We start from the raw sequence: 14,434 nt of genomic DNA, 5'->3' as shown, positions 1-14,434 counted from the left end.
ATGGGAAAAATTGTGCTCTCTGTGACTTTCACTGTGGCATGGGTGTTGGTGCCAGATGTACTGGTTTAAGTATTTCAGAAACTGCTGATCTCCTGGAGTTTTCACACACAACAGTCTCGAGAGTTGAATGGTGCGACAAGTGTATATTGATCACTTTTTTTGTTTGCCCCTTTTAATTGTGTCTTCCACAGACTATAAAACTCGACGTGTAGTCTATGAAAACTAACAACAGCAGCATATAAAAACTATTTTAAACAACACACTTTCTATAATTCCACTATTGTTAGGCTTGAATTAAATCCAAGAATTTTGGCTCTGTGAGTAGTCATTACTGGGCTGCAGCACTTCCCAGCAGAATAAAAGGCAGACGCTCAAGGCTACTGTGACACCATGTTATTTGTGCGTGTCAGAACTCAGGTATAGGCGCTTTTATCGTCGACGCAGGAGCCCCGCCTACTTTCCTCAGACTCATAACGTTCCGCGCGGCTTTGTTGGGCAGAAAACAGCGCGGCTCCTTTAAGAGCGCAACACGCCTCGCTTCAGAACCGACGCTCCACTCCACTCCACTACACTACACTAGAGTGGCATTAGTGAGTGCCCAGGATACCGAGCGGACGCACACGTGCAAGCACACATATACATACAGTACATGCAGACACACACATCAGACAGAGAAATATAGATGGAATTATAATAACTATGGAATACCACTGGGTTCTGCTTCCTGTCTTGTTACAGTTTCTCTTCAGACCAGGTAAGCTGCTGCTTTTTAATCAGTTGTACTTTCTGCTGCTTTCCAGAAAAGAAAAAAAAAAGTTCACAAGTATGAACATGTTGCACCTTCACACCTTCTTCTTCCTCTTCTTCTTCTTCTTCTTCTTCTTATTATTATTATTATTATCAGTGTGTGTGTGTAAAAATGCTGAAGATGCGTAAACTGTGTATTTGTTGAGGGTGTGTGATCTGGCTGGAGATTAAGAGTGTGTAAACGTGATTTGGTAACAGAATCAGCTCCAAACGCTTATTCTACTAAATGTGTTTTTAATGAGTGTGATGACAAATAATGTGATCCTCTGATGTGGAAAGGTACTGAGTCCATAAAGTACCGAAAGATGATATTATGTGTGTGTGTGTGTGTGTGTGTGTGTGTGTGTGTGTTATTATTTTGTGGGAGCAAGTTGTTATCTTATGCACACAAGATAATTATTGTGTGCGCACAAAATAATAACTTGTTTCCAGAAGACAATAACATGTGCGCACAAGATATAAAACCAAAACAAAACATTACTTTTCATGACTTAAGGGGAGTAGAAATGAGTATTATTTGTCTAAAACTTCGAGTATTTCCGTTACTGCACCGTAACGAGCTCTTGCACCTGAGCTCTGTCTCTCTCTGTGCGCCAAAGTGATGATGAACAAGCGCACGGGTCATTAAAGCTATAGTTCAGATGAAACTTTAACACACACACACACCAACAAACAACGTGGAATTAACACCTGTAGTGTTGCTTTAATGAGGTATTTGCGTCATAGAATCATGCAGCACTGTGGTTTTGGCTGTTCAAACACTTGTTGCATTAAAGTGTTGTAATAAAATGTTCTGTTTGGTTAACTTTATATTCATTCTCTCTCTCTCTCTCTCTCTCTCTCTTTCTCTCTTCTCTATGTGTCTTGGGCCTTCGGTGTTGAGTAGTTACTGGAGGAGGTTGGAGAAACCGGATATTGGCGTGTTTAGCCGCGGGGTAATAACGCAGTGCTGCTCGCGCGGCTTGCAGTAAATAATTCATGGCGCCCGCTCATGTCCGCTCTGTGCATCCCAGCGGAAGTAAACAAGTCCATATATATACATACAGTTGTTCGGGTCATCATCAATAGGTACCTGAATAGGTAGAGTCTTAATAGGTTATATAGGTGCATTATGCATGTCGATTATAAAGCATTTGGTGACAGTAAGCGAAGCAGTGCTGTCAGGTGAACAACCTCATTGTTTATTCTTAACTCAGTGGGACTGTTACCTTGATGTTCAGTTTTTGATGCCCCTTTATTCTGACCTCTGTTCTCATACCCAAGATGACCCTATAGCTTAAAGAACAGTGTTTTAAGTGGGTTACCTATCAAATGGTTGGAAGCCCTGCCAAAGTCATTGTACCCTCAGAAACAAAGGGTAGGCTACTTTAATAGGCTATTCAAGGATGGATTACTGAACGGGTCTACCAGGCACAGGCACAGGGGCTCAAGGAATCAGGAGGCCCCAAAGCCAGAGCCTTATAGAGGAAATGAAGAAATGCCTACACATTAACTTTCAAGATGCCACAAGAAAGAAACCATCATTACACCCTCACAGTGAGTGTTTATCACATCAGTTCTCTGTAGGACTTGATGCCATTCAATATGGGGGCCTTTTGTGCATCAGTGCCTGGGGCCCGTTGTCTGAGAATCCATTCTTGCCCTTGTCTGTTGTACTGGAAATGTGGATAAGATGCACCTTTAAGAGATTCAAAATACATACTTTTAGAGTAAAGCTTTAAATCTATACTACCTATATGCACATTTTTTTAAACAAAGGTATAAAAGGTTTACACTTGAGGGTACCACCACATCCTGACAATGTATGGTACAGTCTAGTAGCTACAGTTTCTAGATTTTTTAAAATATCTATCTATCTATCTATCTATCTATCTATCTATCTATCTATCTATCTATCTATCTATCTATCATTCAAAAGTTTGGGGTCACTTTGAAATTTCCTTATTTTTGAAAGAAAAGCACTGTTCTTTTCAATGAAGATCACTTTAAACTAATCAGAAATGCACTCTATACATTGCTAATGTGGTAAATGACTATTCTAGGTGCAAATGTCTGGTTTTTGGTGCAATATCTACATAGGTGTATAGAGGCCCATTTCCAGCAGCTATCACTCCAGTGTTCTAATGGTACAATGTGTTTGCTCATTGCCTCAGAAGGCTAATGGATGATTAGAAAACCCTTGTACAATCATGTTAGCACAGCTGAAAACAGTTTAGCTCTTTAGAGAAGCTATAAAACTGACCTTCCTTTGAGCAGATTGAGTTTCTGGAGCATCACATTTGTGGGGTCGATTAAATGCTCAAAATGGCCAGAAAAATGTCTTGACTATATTTTCTATTCATTTTACAACTTATGGTGGTAAATAAAAGTGTGACTTTTCATGGAAAACACTTTTGAACGGTAGTGTATCTATCTCATCTCATCATCTCTAGCCGCTTTATCCTGTCCTGCAGGGTCGCAGGCAAGCTGGAGCCTATCCCAGCTGACTACGGGCGAAAGGCGGGGTACACCCTGGACAAGTCGCCAGGTCATCACAGGGCTGACACATAGACAACCATTCACACTCACATTCACACCTACGGTCAATTTAGAGTCACCAGTTAGCCTAACCTGCATGTCTTTGGACTGTGGGAGAAACCAGAGCACCCGGAGGAAACCCACGCGGACACGGGGAGAACATGCAAACTCCGCACAGAAAGGCCCTCGTCGGCCACGGGGCTCGAACCCAGGACCTTCTTACTGTGAGGCAACAGCGCTAACCACTACACCACCGTGCCGCCCAGTGTATCTATCTATCATTTTTATTTTATAGAACGCAGCCAGATAAGCCGCAGGTTGCATTATAATGATCTTTATCAAGATAAAAGGGATGATCACATTTTAATAGTTGGAGGTAGTTCAAAGAAAGCCGTGTGTTGTTTTACTGCAGAACAATGCACACACGAAATATTAGTTATGACTGTACCACCTTGTCAATCAAACGACGAGATTAAGTGATGTGACAGGATATCAGAAGGCGTGCCAGATCGCAGACTGCTTCCAGGCCTCTCTCTCACACACACACACACACACACACACACACACACACACACACACACACACACACACACACAGCTTTAAACTATTTCACAGCCTAACTGGCCCACTGTGGTTTGGTAATCGAGGTCACATGATGGCCATAGAGTTTAATTGAATAGAGCGCTGCGTGATAAACTGTTAAATAAAATATAGCCTATGTTTCAAGTTTGAGTTGCTGTCTGCTTTGCATGCGTCTTATTGAAAAGCTGCATTCCATACCACATAGTTGTGCGTGCACTAAATAGTTGGTATACTTCTGTCTGTGGGCGGCACGGTGGTGTAGTGGTTAGCACTGTCGCCTCACAGCAAGAAGGTCCTGGGTTCGAGCCCCGGGGCCGGCGAGGGCCTTTCTGTGTGGAGTTTGCATGTTCTCCCCGTGTCTGCGTGGGTTTCCTCCGGGTGCTCCGGTTTCCCCCACAGTCCAAAGGCATGCAGGTTCGGTTAACTGGTGACTCTAAATTGACCGTAGGTGTGAATGTGAGTGTGAATGGTTGTCTGTGTCTATGTGTCAGCCCTGTGATGACCTGGCGACTTGTCCAGGGTGTACCCCGCCTTTCGCCCGTAGTCAGCTGGGATAGGCTCCAGCTTGCCTGCGACCCTGTAGAAGGATAAAGCGGCTAGAGATAATGAGATGAGATGAGACTTCTGTCTGTTTTGCTGCTTTTGGATGCGCGCGCTCGCTGCCGCACGGAAAGTCAGCGCAGCGGGAGCGCGCACGGGACGACGCGCACAGCGCGCGCTTTTTCACTTTGGCTTGATTTTGGGTGTTTTCTTTTCCTTCCAGTCACAAAGTAATGCTTGCATACTGGCAGGTATGATGTAGGTGGCATATAGGTCTTACACCAGGCAGTGCATAAAAATCAATAAATAGAAATGTCGCCTATCAGCTGGATTTAAAAAAAAATAAAAAAGGCTGTAGACATGGTCTCCCACTTGCACATTCGGATAGAATGTAACGAATGTTCGCATCTTTATTTCCTACTTTATTCGCATCGAAATCCAACGAGATTAAAACACACACTATATGGGCAAAAGTTTCTGGACACCTGACCATCAATCCCATATGTGGTTCTTCTCCAAACTTGCCACAATGTCTTTGTATGGTGTAGCTTTACCCCACAAGTTCTCTTCACTGGAACTAAGATGCCAAACCTGTTTCATCATTACAACTCTTATGTGCACAAAGCGAGCTCCATAAAGACATGGTGTATCAAGGTTGGAGTGGAAGAATTCAAGTGTCCTGCACAGATCCCTGACCTTAACCCCACTGAACACCTTTGGGATGAACTGGAACACCGACTGCACCACAGACCCCCTCACACGACATCAGTACCTGGGCTCACTAATGCTCTTGCAGTTGAATGATCACAAATCCCCATAGCCACACTGCAAAATCTAGTGCAAAGCCTTCCCAGAAGACTGGATGCAAATGGGTGCATGGTTATGATGGTCAGGTGACCACATACCTTTGGCCACATAGTGTATTTTCATTGCAATACAGTTTTTTATTTATTTTTTTTATTTTGCCATACTGATATTGCAGAATCCGGGCGGCACGGCGGTGTAGTGGTTAGCGCTGTCGCCTCATAGCAAGAAGGTCCGGGTTTGAGCCCGGTGGCCGGCGAGGGCCTTTCTGTGCGGAGTTTGCATGTTCTCCCCGTGTCCGTGTGGGTTTCCTCCGGGTGCTCCGGTTTCCCCCACAGTCCAAAGACATGCAGTTTAGGTTAACTGGTGACTCTAAATTGACTTTAGGTGTGAATGTGAGTGTGAATGGTTGTCTGTGTCTATGTGTCAGCCCTGTGATGACCTGGCGACTTGTCCAGGGTGTACCCTGCCTTTCGCCCGTAATCAGCTGGGATAGGCTCCAGCTTGCCTGCGACCCTGTAGAAGGATAAAGCGGCTAGAGATAATGAGATGAGAATCCACACAACTGCACTCAGCCCATCAATCATCAATCTGTCAAATGATGAAGTACTTTTGATCATGTCAACCCATTTTTCCTCCAAAGCAACAGCATATCTTGATTTTTTTTTTTTACCACAAAAATTAAGTAGGGAAAATTGTTTAACAATTAATTCGTCTATGGCGAAGTGAATATCGGTGAATAATAACCAAGATGAATTCACCAATATAAACTGAGCCTGAAGTGGATAATTGTTTTAGTATAATTACATGGGTGATTTTTTTTTAAATCACATTAAAAATATTTATTTTAAACTTCAAAAGCGGTGTGCAAATGTAATAATGGTGCAGCACAGACTTGTCACTTATCTATGCCGACTCACAAAAAATACTTTGTTTTGAAATAGATAAAATAAAACACAATTCCACCTTACCTTTGAATAGTTTTAGACCAAACTTTGTAGCATTGTTAGAGCTTTTAGGAAAAGCATTTTCTTTCACAATTTGTCATTCTTCCTCACTTACAGTGACAAAATGATTGGCCGCCATTTTGTCGAGTCGCTCAAGGTGATTATCGAAAAATAGTTCGAATTTCTTACCAATAAGCACAGGTGATTTTCAATAATCACCTGCGTATTTATACTAAAAAGACTAGTATGGCACCAGATCAGTTTCTGGTTCAGTTTCACTGTCAAAAGTCAGTCAAGGCAGCATCTCCTTTTTGGGCTTGTTGCCTTCTGTTTTTCTCTTTCTTGGTGCACCGTGCACTGCTCTGATGGTTCAAGCATCTATTCTGAAATAGTATGCTAATTTAAGATGAATTAGCCACATTACAGTGTTGCACAAAGTCCTTTATACATACTATATGGCTAAAAGTATGTGAACCACCTGACCATTGCACCCTTATGTGGTTCTTCTCCAAACTGTTGCCACAAAGTTGGGAGCACATAATTGGCCAGAATGTCTTTGTATGCTGTATCATTACAATTTCCCTTTCACTGGAACTAAGAGGCCTGTATGACAATGTCCCTGGGCACAAAGCGAGCTCCATGAAGACATGGCGTATCAAGTTTGGAGTAGAAGAACTCTAGTGTCCTGCACAGAGCCCTGACCTCAACTGCAGCTGCACCCCAGACCTCCTCACTTCTGGTCATGTAGTGTATGTATGCATGTATGTATGTATTTACACATATGAAACAGCACCAATTAGATCTGTGGTCTCTGTAAGTACAGGAAAAAAGACATCCGAAGAAGCATGTGTATAGGAAGATATATTAATTCAATTTTATTTGTACAGCACATTTGATGATTAAAAATGTCACATAGCAGCATCATAGAAATATGGGTGTTTATTGGTTAAGCAAGTCAGAGGTGACAGCGGAAAGGAACCCAAGCTGCCAAAAACAAGAATGAATTTTATAGCCAGAATATTTTCAGCTGTTTTCAGCAACAATAAACTGCATAATAATATTTTACCATGAAAACTCTTTTTTGTTTCCTCAATGCATGTTTGGTATCAACCTCAGCTCCCAGGACATTTGACCTCTAAAGATCTTCCTATAGCAGCCTGAGATTCGTCAGTGGCATGGTTAGTTGTCCAGGTCCTATAGTTTTGATGGTTTTGCTGTCTTCATGGGTCTTTTACTCTCTGTTGTTTAATAAAAGCCATCACTCAGCTGTGTATCCACTGAAAAGAAAACCACCCAACAGGAACCAGTCAAATCTCACAAAAGAGCCATTTGCTGTAAACCAGGAACCTTTAAACCAAAGTAAACATGCTGGCAGAAGATAATCCCAAAGCATACACACTCCTCATATATCTGGTGACATATTTAGTGTTGACTCTCATTCCCATGACACACACAACCCCTTCACACACATACACATGCACGCACATATATGCATACCTCTGCAAAGCTGCAGGGCTATGCAATATGACTAAAATCTCATATCTCGATATAGGTCATTTCATATCCAGATAATCATACATATAATGAAAAAGCACATTTTCTGTCAATTCAAAGAATAAATAAAGAGATAAACCTACTTTTTATTTTAGAAATTAGGAATGTAGCATTTTCAGATTATCATAATCATCAAAAAAAGAGTTCCATAATTATAATTAGAAAATAATAAAGTATAAACTTGGTATAAGTGCCTGTTTTGATACAATTGTTGATAATAAGAGTGGTGAAATCGTTAGCATTAGCCATCCAGCATTTAAAACATCTAGTTGCCAAAATAGAACATGGTTTGAATCAAAATAATGCTCATAATGAGAGTCCTTATTTCACACATGCATCCTGGTTTAATGATAATATTAATTTCTTAATAAATAACATGCTCAGCTGTAATTCGTGTGGGGGAAGAAAGTCAACCTCTAATCCACAGCTAATAACCAGGTCCGTGCTAACAAGGCCTTAGCAGCCAGTAATTCAGAACAACAAAAGCGGCGGCCACATCTCAAATAAACCAACCAAATGACAATAAGTATTTCCACAAAAGAGTGTGATTTGTGACTCTATATAGAGAAAATATTGCACAGTGGTGTGAAGATATGAAGTTTATCTTCGAGTGGTGAATGTATATTTCACGAGTGAATGTAGTGAATGAATGAAATATTTTTCAACATGAGAAGATAAATTTCATCTTTGCACCATCGTGTATTGTTCTTTATATGGACACATCCACAAAACAATACGCAAGTTAATCAAAAGAAGTATAATTTTGAACCAGTTCAACATTTTAACAACACGTGTCTAGTCAGTGGGAAAACACTGGGAGTAATGTCATTGGTGTGAAATATCAGAAATTATTATACATTCAGGACACTTTTTCGATGGAATAAAGACATGTATTCTATTCCCTTCTAGTGGGTTTCATTCATTTGGTTTGATAGTATGCAATATTTTTAGCATATCGCTTATCCTACATGTATTACATCACTCTACCCAATGGAGAATAAGCGTTGAATATGGTTTACGATATTGCATGGTTGTCAAGACAACATGATGTCATATGCTGGAGACATAAAACTTCTGTGCTAGCGAGTGACTGATAATTTGTAAACAAACATGGTTGCCAGATTTGCTTCGTTAAACATGGAAGATTTTGAGAGAATTTTGAAAGAGAAAGACGCACTGAACACCCAAAAGGAATGTGTCTATAATAATAATAATAATAATAATGGGGCGGCACGGTGGTGTAGTGGTTAGCGCTGTCGCCTCACAGCAAGAAGGTCCTGGGTTCGAACCCCGGGTCCGGCGAGGGCCTTTCTGTGTGGAGTTTGCATGTTCTCCCCGTGTCCGCGTGGGTTTCCTCCGGGTGCTCCGGTTTCCCCCACAGTCCAAAGACATGCAGGTTAGGTTAACTGGTGACTCTAAATTGACCGTAGGTGTGAATGTGAGTGTGAATGGTTGTCTGTGTCTATGTGTCAGCCCTGTGATGACCTGGCGACTTGTCCAGGGTGTACCCCGCCTTTCGCCCGTAGTCAGCTGGGATAGGCTCCAGCTTGCCTGCGACCCTGTAGAAGGATAAAGCGGCTAGAGATAATGAGATGAGATAATAATAATAATAATATTGGCTGGCTGTTTTTTGTGGTATATAAGATATATTCCATTCAGCTAACATGATACTGAACTCGTCTTCAAGTCATTCAATATCATGCTAGCCAGGACTTTCCCCAGAAAATATATCAGACCGGTGCTACTGATGCGGAGCCCAGCCCGTAAGGGGTGGCCCAGCCCAGAGGGCCAGCTGCTAGGGGGTCCAGGGGCATGGTCCCCTGGAAAATTCTGAAATTAGAGACTTCAAATGGTGCATTCTGGTAGCATATAGGGCTGATTTAGGCACAATTCAACATTATTAAATTTGCTGTTTTTTACCATGTCAAATATGCAAGGGGCAAAATTTAAATGGCAAAATTAGATTTAAAATGAAAACACTTAATAGCACGCCTCTTCATTTTCCAATTCCAGGATGCCAGGAACAGAACTGAGGTCAAATCACACAACAGCGCCATCTAGCGACCAACGCCTAGAACATGGTTTTATGTATGGTTGCGAATGGCAGTTAGTGCACACAGCAAAACCCTTTATTTTCACTTCTGGGTTGAGTACCAGGATAGTCTAGCCCTATATATTACAATAGTTTCCCATTTCTATAGTTATTACTCATTTTCAGAGGGGAATAGGAGATATTTAGGTGCGGAACGTACTCTGCATTGTTCAATTTATGCAGGGTTTTCACTAAGAAACGAAGTAGAGGGTGGAAAGAAGGAAGTAGGGGTGGAGCAATGTATGTGATACCCAGGCCCAGTGCAGCGGGGGAAAGTGTGGGAGGGGGTATCAATTTTTAGATGCTCTCTGGTGCAATCTGGTGCATTCTAGGCCCCATTTTCACTGCTGAAAATGACAATTTTTATTGTTATTTTATGGGTGTTTATCAGTTTGTGCATGAAACTGAATGTATGGCATAGCATAATCCAAAATAATAACATGCTAGTGTAATTAATAGATTATACAGTGGCGCTTGAAAGTTTGTGAACCCTTTAGAATTTTCTATATTTCTGCATAAATATGACCTAAAACATCATCAGATTTTCACACAAGTCCTAAAAGTAGATAAAGAGAACCCAGTTAAACAAATGAGATAAAAATATTATACTTGGTCATTTATTTATTGAGAAAAATGATCCAATATTACATATCTGTGAGTGGCAAAAGTATGTGAACCTCTAGGATTAGCAGTTAATTTGAAGGTGAAATTCGAGTCAGGTGTTTTCAATCAATGGGATGACAATCAGGTGTGAGTGGGCATCCTTGTTTTATTTAAAGAACAGAGATCTATCAAAGTCTGATCTTCACAACACATGTTAGGGGAAGTGTATCATGGCACGAACAAAAGAGATTTCTGAGGACCTCAGAAAAAGCGTTGCTGATGCTCATCAGGCTGGAAAAGGTTACAAAACCATCTCTAAAGAGTTTGGACTCCACCAATCCACAATCAGACAGATTGTGTACAAATGGAGGAAATTCAAGACCATTGTTACCCTCCCCAGGAGTGGTTGACCAACAAAGATCACTCCAAGAGCAAGGCGTGTAATAGTTGGCAAGGTCACAAAGGACCGCACGGTAACTTCTAAGCAACTGAAGGCCTCTCTCACATTGGCTAATGTTAATGTTCATGAGTCCACCATCAGGAAAACACTGAACAACAATGGTGTGCATGGCAGGGTTGCAAGGAGAAATCCAGTGCTCTCCAAAAAGAACATTGCTGCTCATCTGGTTTGCTAAAGATTACATGGACAAGCCAGAAGGCTATTGGAAAAATGTTTTGTGGATGGATGAGACCAAACTAGAACTTTTTGGTTTAAATGAGGAGTGTTATGTTTGGAGACAGCAAAACACTGCATTCCAGCATAAGAACCTTATCCCATCTGTGAAACATGGTGGTGGTAGTATCATGGTTTGGGCCTGTTTTGCTGCATCTGGGCCAGGACGGCTTGCCATCATTGATGGAACAATGAATTCTGAATTATACCAGCAAATTCTAAAGGAAACTGTCAGGACACCTGTCCATGAACTGAATCTCAAGAGAAGGTGGGTCATGCAGCAAGACAACGACCTTAAGCACACAAGTCATTCTACCAAAAATGGTTAAAGAAGAATAAAGGTAATGTTCTGGAATGGCCAAGTCAAAGTCCTGACCTTAATCCAATGGAAATGTTGCGGAAGGACCTGAAGCGAGCAGTTCATGTGAGGAAACCCACCAACATCCCAGAGTTGAAGCTGTTCTGTACGGAGGAATGGGCTAAAATTCCTCCAAGCCGGTGTGCAGGACTGATCAACAGTTACCAGAAATGTGTAGTTGCAATTATTGCTGTACAAGGGGGTCACACCAGATATTGAAAGCAAAGGTTCACATACTTTTGCCACTCACAGATATGTAATATTGGATCATTTTCCTCAATAAATAAATGACCAAGTATAATATTTTTGTCTCATTTGTTTAACTGGGTTCTCTTCATCTACTTTTAGGACTTGTGTGAAAATCTGATGATGTTTTAGGTCATATTTATGCAGAAATATAGAAAATTCTAAAGGGTTCACAAACTTTCAAGCACCACTGTACATGCAGTTGGAATGTCAGCCAATAAAACATGAATTATTAACTAAACCTGTGTTGTTGAAATAAATAATTTATTAGTATTAAACTAACCTGCAGATAGAAAAAGGCTTAATTTTTTATATTTATTAATAATAAATATAATGCCATATCACTAAAGCATAGAGTCTATATACATATGTTCCAGATCAAACCTGAAAACTAGAAGTAGTGTAATTAAAGCAGGGAAGGCTGTTCAGAGGGGGCAGGCTCTGTTCAGAGAACAGAATACATATAGCAGCTACTGCAGCTGTTATCTATTCACCATGACTACTGAATGACTAGTCTAAAAATAAAAAATAAATAAAAATAAAAAATAACTACTGGCTCACAAAAAAGCACTTAACAAAGAGACACAAATCGAGGTCCATTCCCACCACCAGCAGATTTGGAATCCAGTTCTGAGCTTTAAGTATCCTCATTTTTAATTCACCTTAACCTCGCAACACTGCCAACAGTACTGTATTGAACAACATCATCCGGCACTGTCGCTGTCTCCTGACAGTCTGTCTCCGAACTTACACTGGAAAAAATGAAATGAAATGCGTCTTCACGGTTGTTCATTTTTAAATTAACCTAGGCCTATTAGATAAGATAATATCTTATTTAATCTTATCCAAATGTCCTGTGCATGTGTGCTACCACTGACGTCATTTCAAATGAGGGCATTGGCCCTAGTTTTTAATTCACTGTCACACACAGACCGTCACGGTGTGAGATGGTTATGGAAAGACTCAACAACTTCACCGAAGTTAGCATTTTGCATTGGAAGACCAACTAGAAATTCATCATGTTCAAGATCATCATGTTTAAGGTTATTACTCTTAAAGAATAGTTATTTGTTTACCAATCTCTCCTCGTCTGGACACCTTTCTTGCCAAACCTGGAAAGAATCTGGACAAGGTTGGCTGGTCCTGTCGCCTTTTCTTTGGTACTTCTGGAGCCAAGGTGAAATTCAATCCATAATTAGGCAAAATAGTAAAAGTTTCACATTCTATATGTAATTTAGAGTGGCAAGACAAACCAATAAATAAGTTAATAAACAGAGCTATTTCTTTCATGACTGCCCTTGCCACAGGTTCCTGCTACTGCTGCTTGTAGTAAACAATATTCGTAAGTGCGTTTTAAACTATTAAAGTGCACTGTTGAGTGAAAACTACACTGTGTGGTTACTATAATCTGTTTATCTGGCACAAAGTGGGTGTTTGTCCTCATTGCTCTGTGTAGCGTTAGCGCAGCTAGGTCAGTATGGCACACAGCTGCATCGCTGCAGGTTACTCATAACACATCAGTTCGTTCCGGTAATCACTAATAAACCGATTCTTTGTCCTCTGAAGAATATATTTAAACCCCAGCCAAGTAAGTCACTTTATTTTCTGTCCTCTGTCTGCCAAAAGCCGGTGCTGCCTCCCGCGTGCGTGCTCCTCGTCAGCAAAACTTCATTTTGAACTGTAGAATCAGAAGCAAGCTTTCTGGCGCCCCAATGTTGCCACGACGAGCAGCCAATCGCCGTCAAGCTTTCATACAGTGCAGCTGATGTAATTGAAGGTCAAGGCCATAAAGTCACTGCGAGTACACAAACATGGTAAAAAGTGTAAAAGAATGCAAAAATAACCACTGATAACTGTAGGAAATAAAAGGTCTTGGAAAATAGGAAATCTATTAGTATTGTTGGCTGAAGAATTTTGAAAAGTAACCAGCCCTTAATGAAACCCCTGTTATGGTATTGAAATTTTTTTTCTTTTTTTTTTTCTGGTGTGCAAGTGACAGCGCAGTGCTGACATGTATTTTGAATGAAAAATACGAGTTTTTCAACACCGGAAGATAAATTTCATATCTTCAAGCCAAAGTGTGAATTTCTTTTTATTATATAGACACATTCACAAACAAAAAAGTACCAAAATTTATCAGAACAATTCATCGATATCCTGACGAATTGAAAAATAAAAAACATGTTACTCAGTGTCCCGGATGAAGTTCATATGAAAAATATGAGTGGTATATTTCCCAGGACAACACTTGTATGTGTGTATATATATATATATATATATATATATATATATATATATATATATATATATATATATATATATATATACTGTATATTTTAAGGAGACATGCTCACACATTAGTAATGGTGTACTTGAGAATCATTTAAAACACTAAAAGTCCTGGATATAGAGGCAAATGACAGAACTCCTTTGACAGCTTATAAATCTTGTCACAAATTCATGACAAGGATGAGGATACTTTACTTACTGTATGATGGTTAATTTCTGTTGGCTGGTAGTTTTCTGCAATGAACACCTCACACTAGCTGCCAGAAACCACATTAAGTACACAACCAATACAATCTGAAAGTAAATAAGACCTGTTTAACTGGTTTCCACACTCTGTGTCAAAAAGTTTGAAGTGTAACTGAGTGTCACTGTTTGCTCTGTACGCATGGTTACTGTTTACTTGTGTATCGTATTATTAAAAC

General features: G+C 40.4%; 1 protein-coding gene and 1 long non-coding RNA gene across 7 annotated transcripts in view; one reads left to right on the top strand and one right to left on the bottom strand.

Moving 5' to 3' along the window:
* The first annotated feature begins 488 nt into the window (after positions 1-488).
* Positions 489-14,434, top strand: part of kita (KIT proto-oncogene, receptor tyrosine kinase a) — a 51,470-nt gene continuing 37,524 nt past the window's right edge. For 4 of the 6 annotated variants that reach the window (XM_060917387.1, XM_060917385.1, XM_060917384.1 and 1 more), the window contains exon 1: positions 490-754. In XM_060917387.1, coding sequence (XP_060773370.1) covers positions 700-754 — 55 coding nt within the window. In that variant the 5' untranslated portion in view covers positions 490-699. Of the gene's footprint in view, positions 755-9,814; positions 9,840-14,434 lie in introns of those variants that run through there. The other 2 variants (XM_060917388.1, XM_060917386.1) reach the window with 2 other exon arrangements.
* On the bottom strand, positions 7,058-14,284 carry LOC132883590 (uncharacterized). The gene is made up of 3 exons (XR_009654369.1): positions 14,212-14,284; positions 12,800-13,518; positions 7,058-7,474 (listed from the first exon to the last, which is right to left on the bottom strand). It is a non-coding gene; the product is annotated as an uncharacterized LOC132883590 (long non-coding RNA).

This window comes from Neoarius graeffei, chromosome 3 (assembly GCF_027579695.1).
Source record: "Neoarius graeffei isolate fNeoGra1 chromosome 3, fNeoGra1.pri, whole genome shotgun sequence".
NCBI lineage: Eukaryota > Metazoa > Chordata > Actinopteri > Siluriformes > Ariidae > Neoarius > Neoarius graeffei.
The sequence above is the reverse complement of the archived record's forward strand: the minus strand, read 5'-3'. Positions and strand labels throughout refer to the sequence as shown.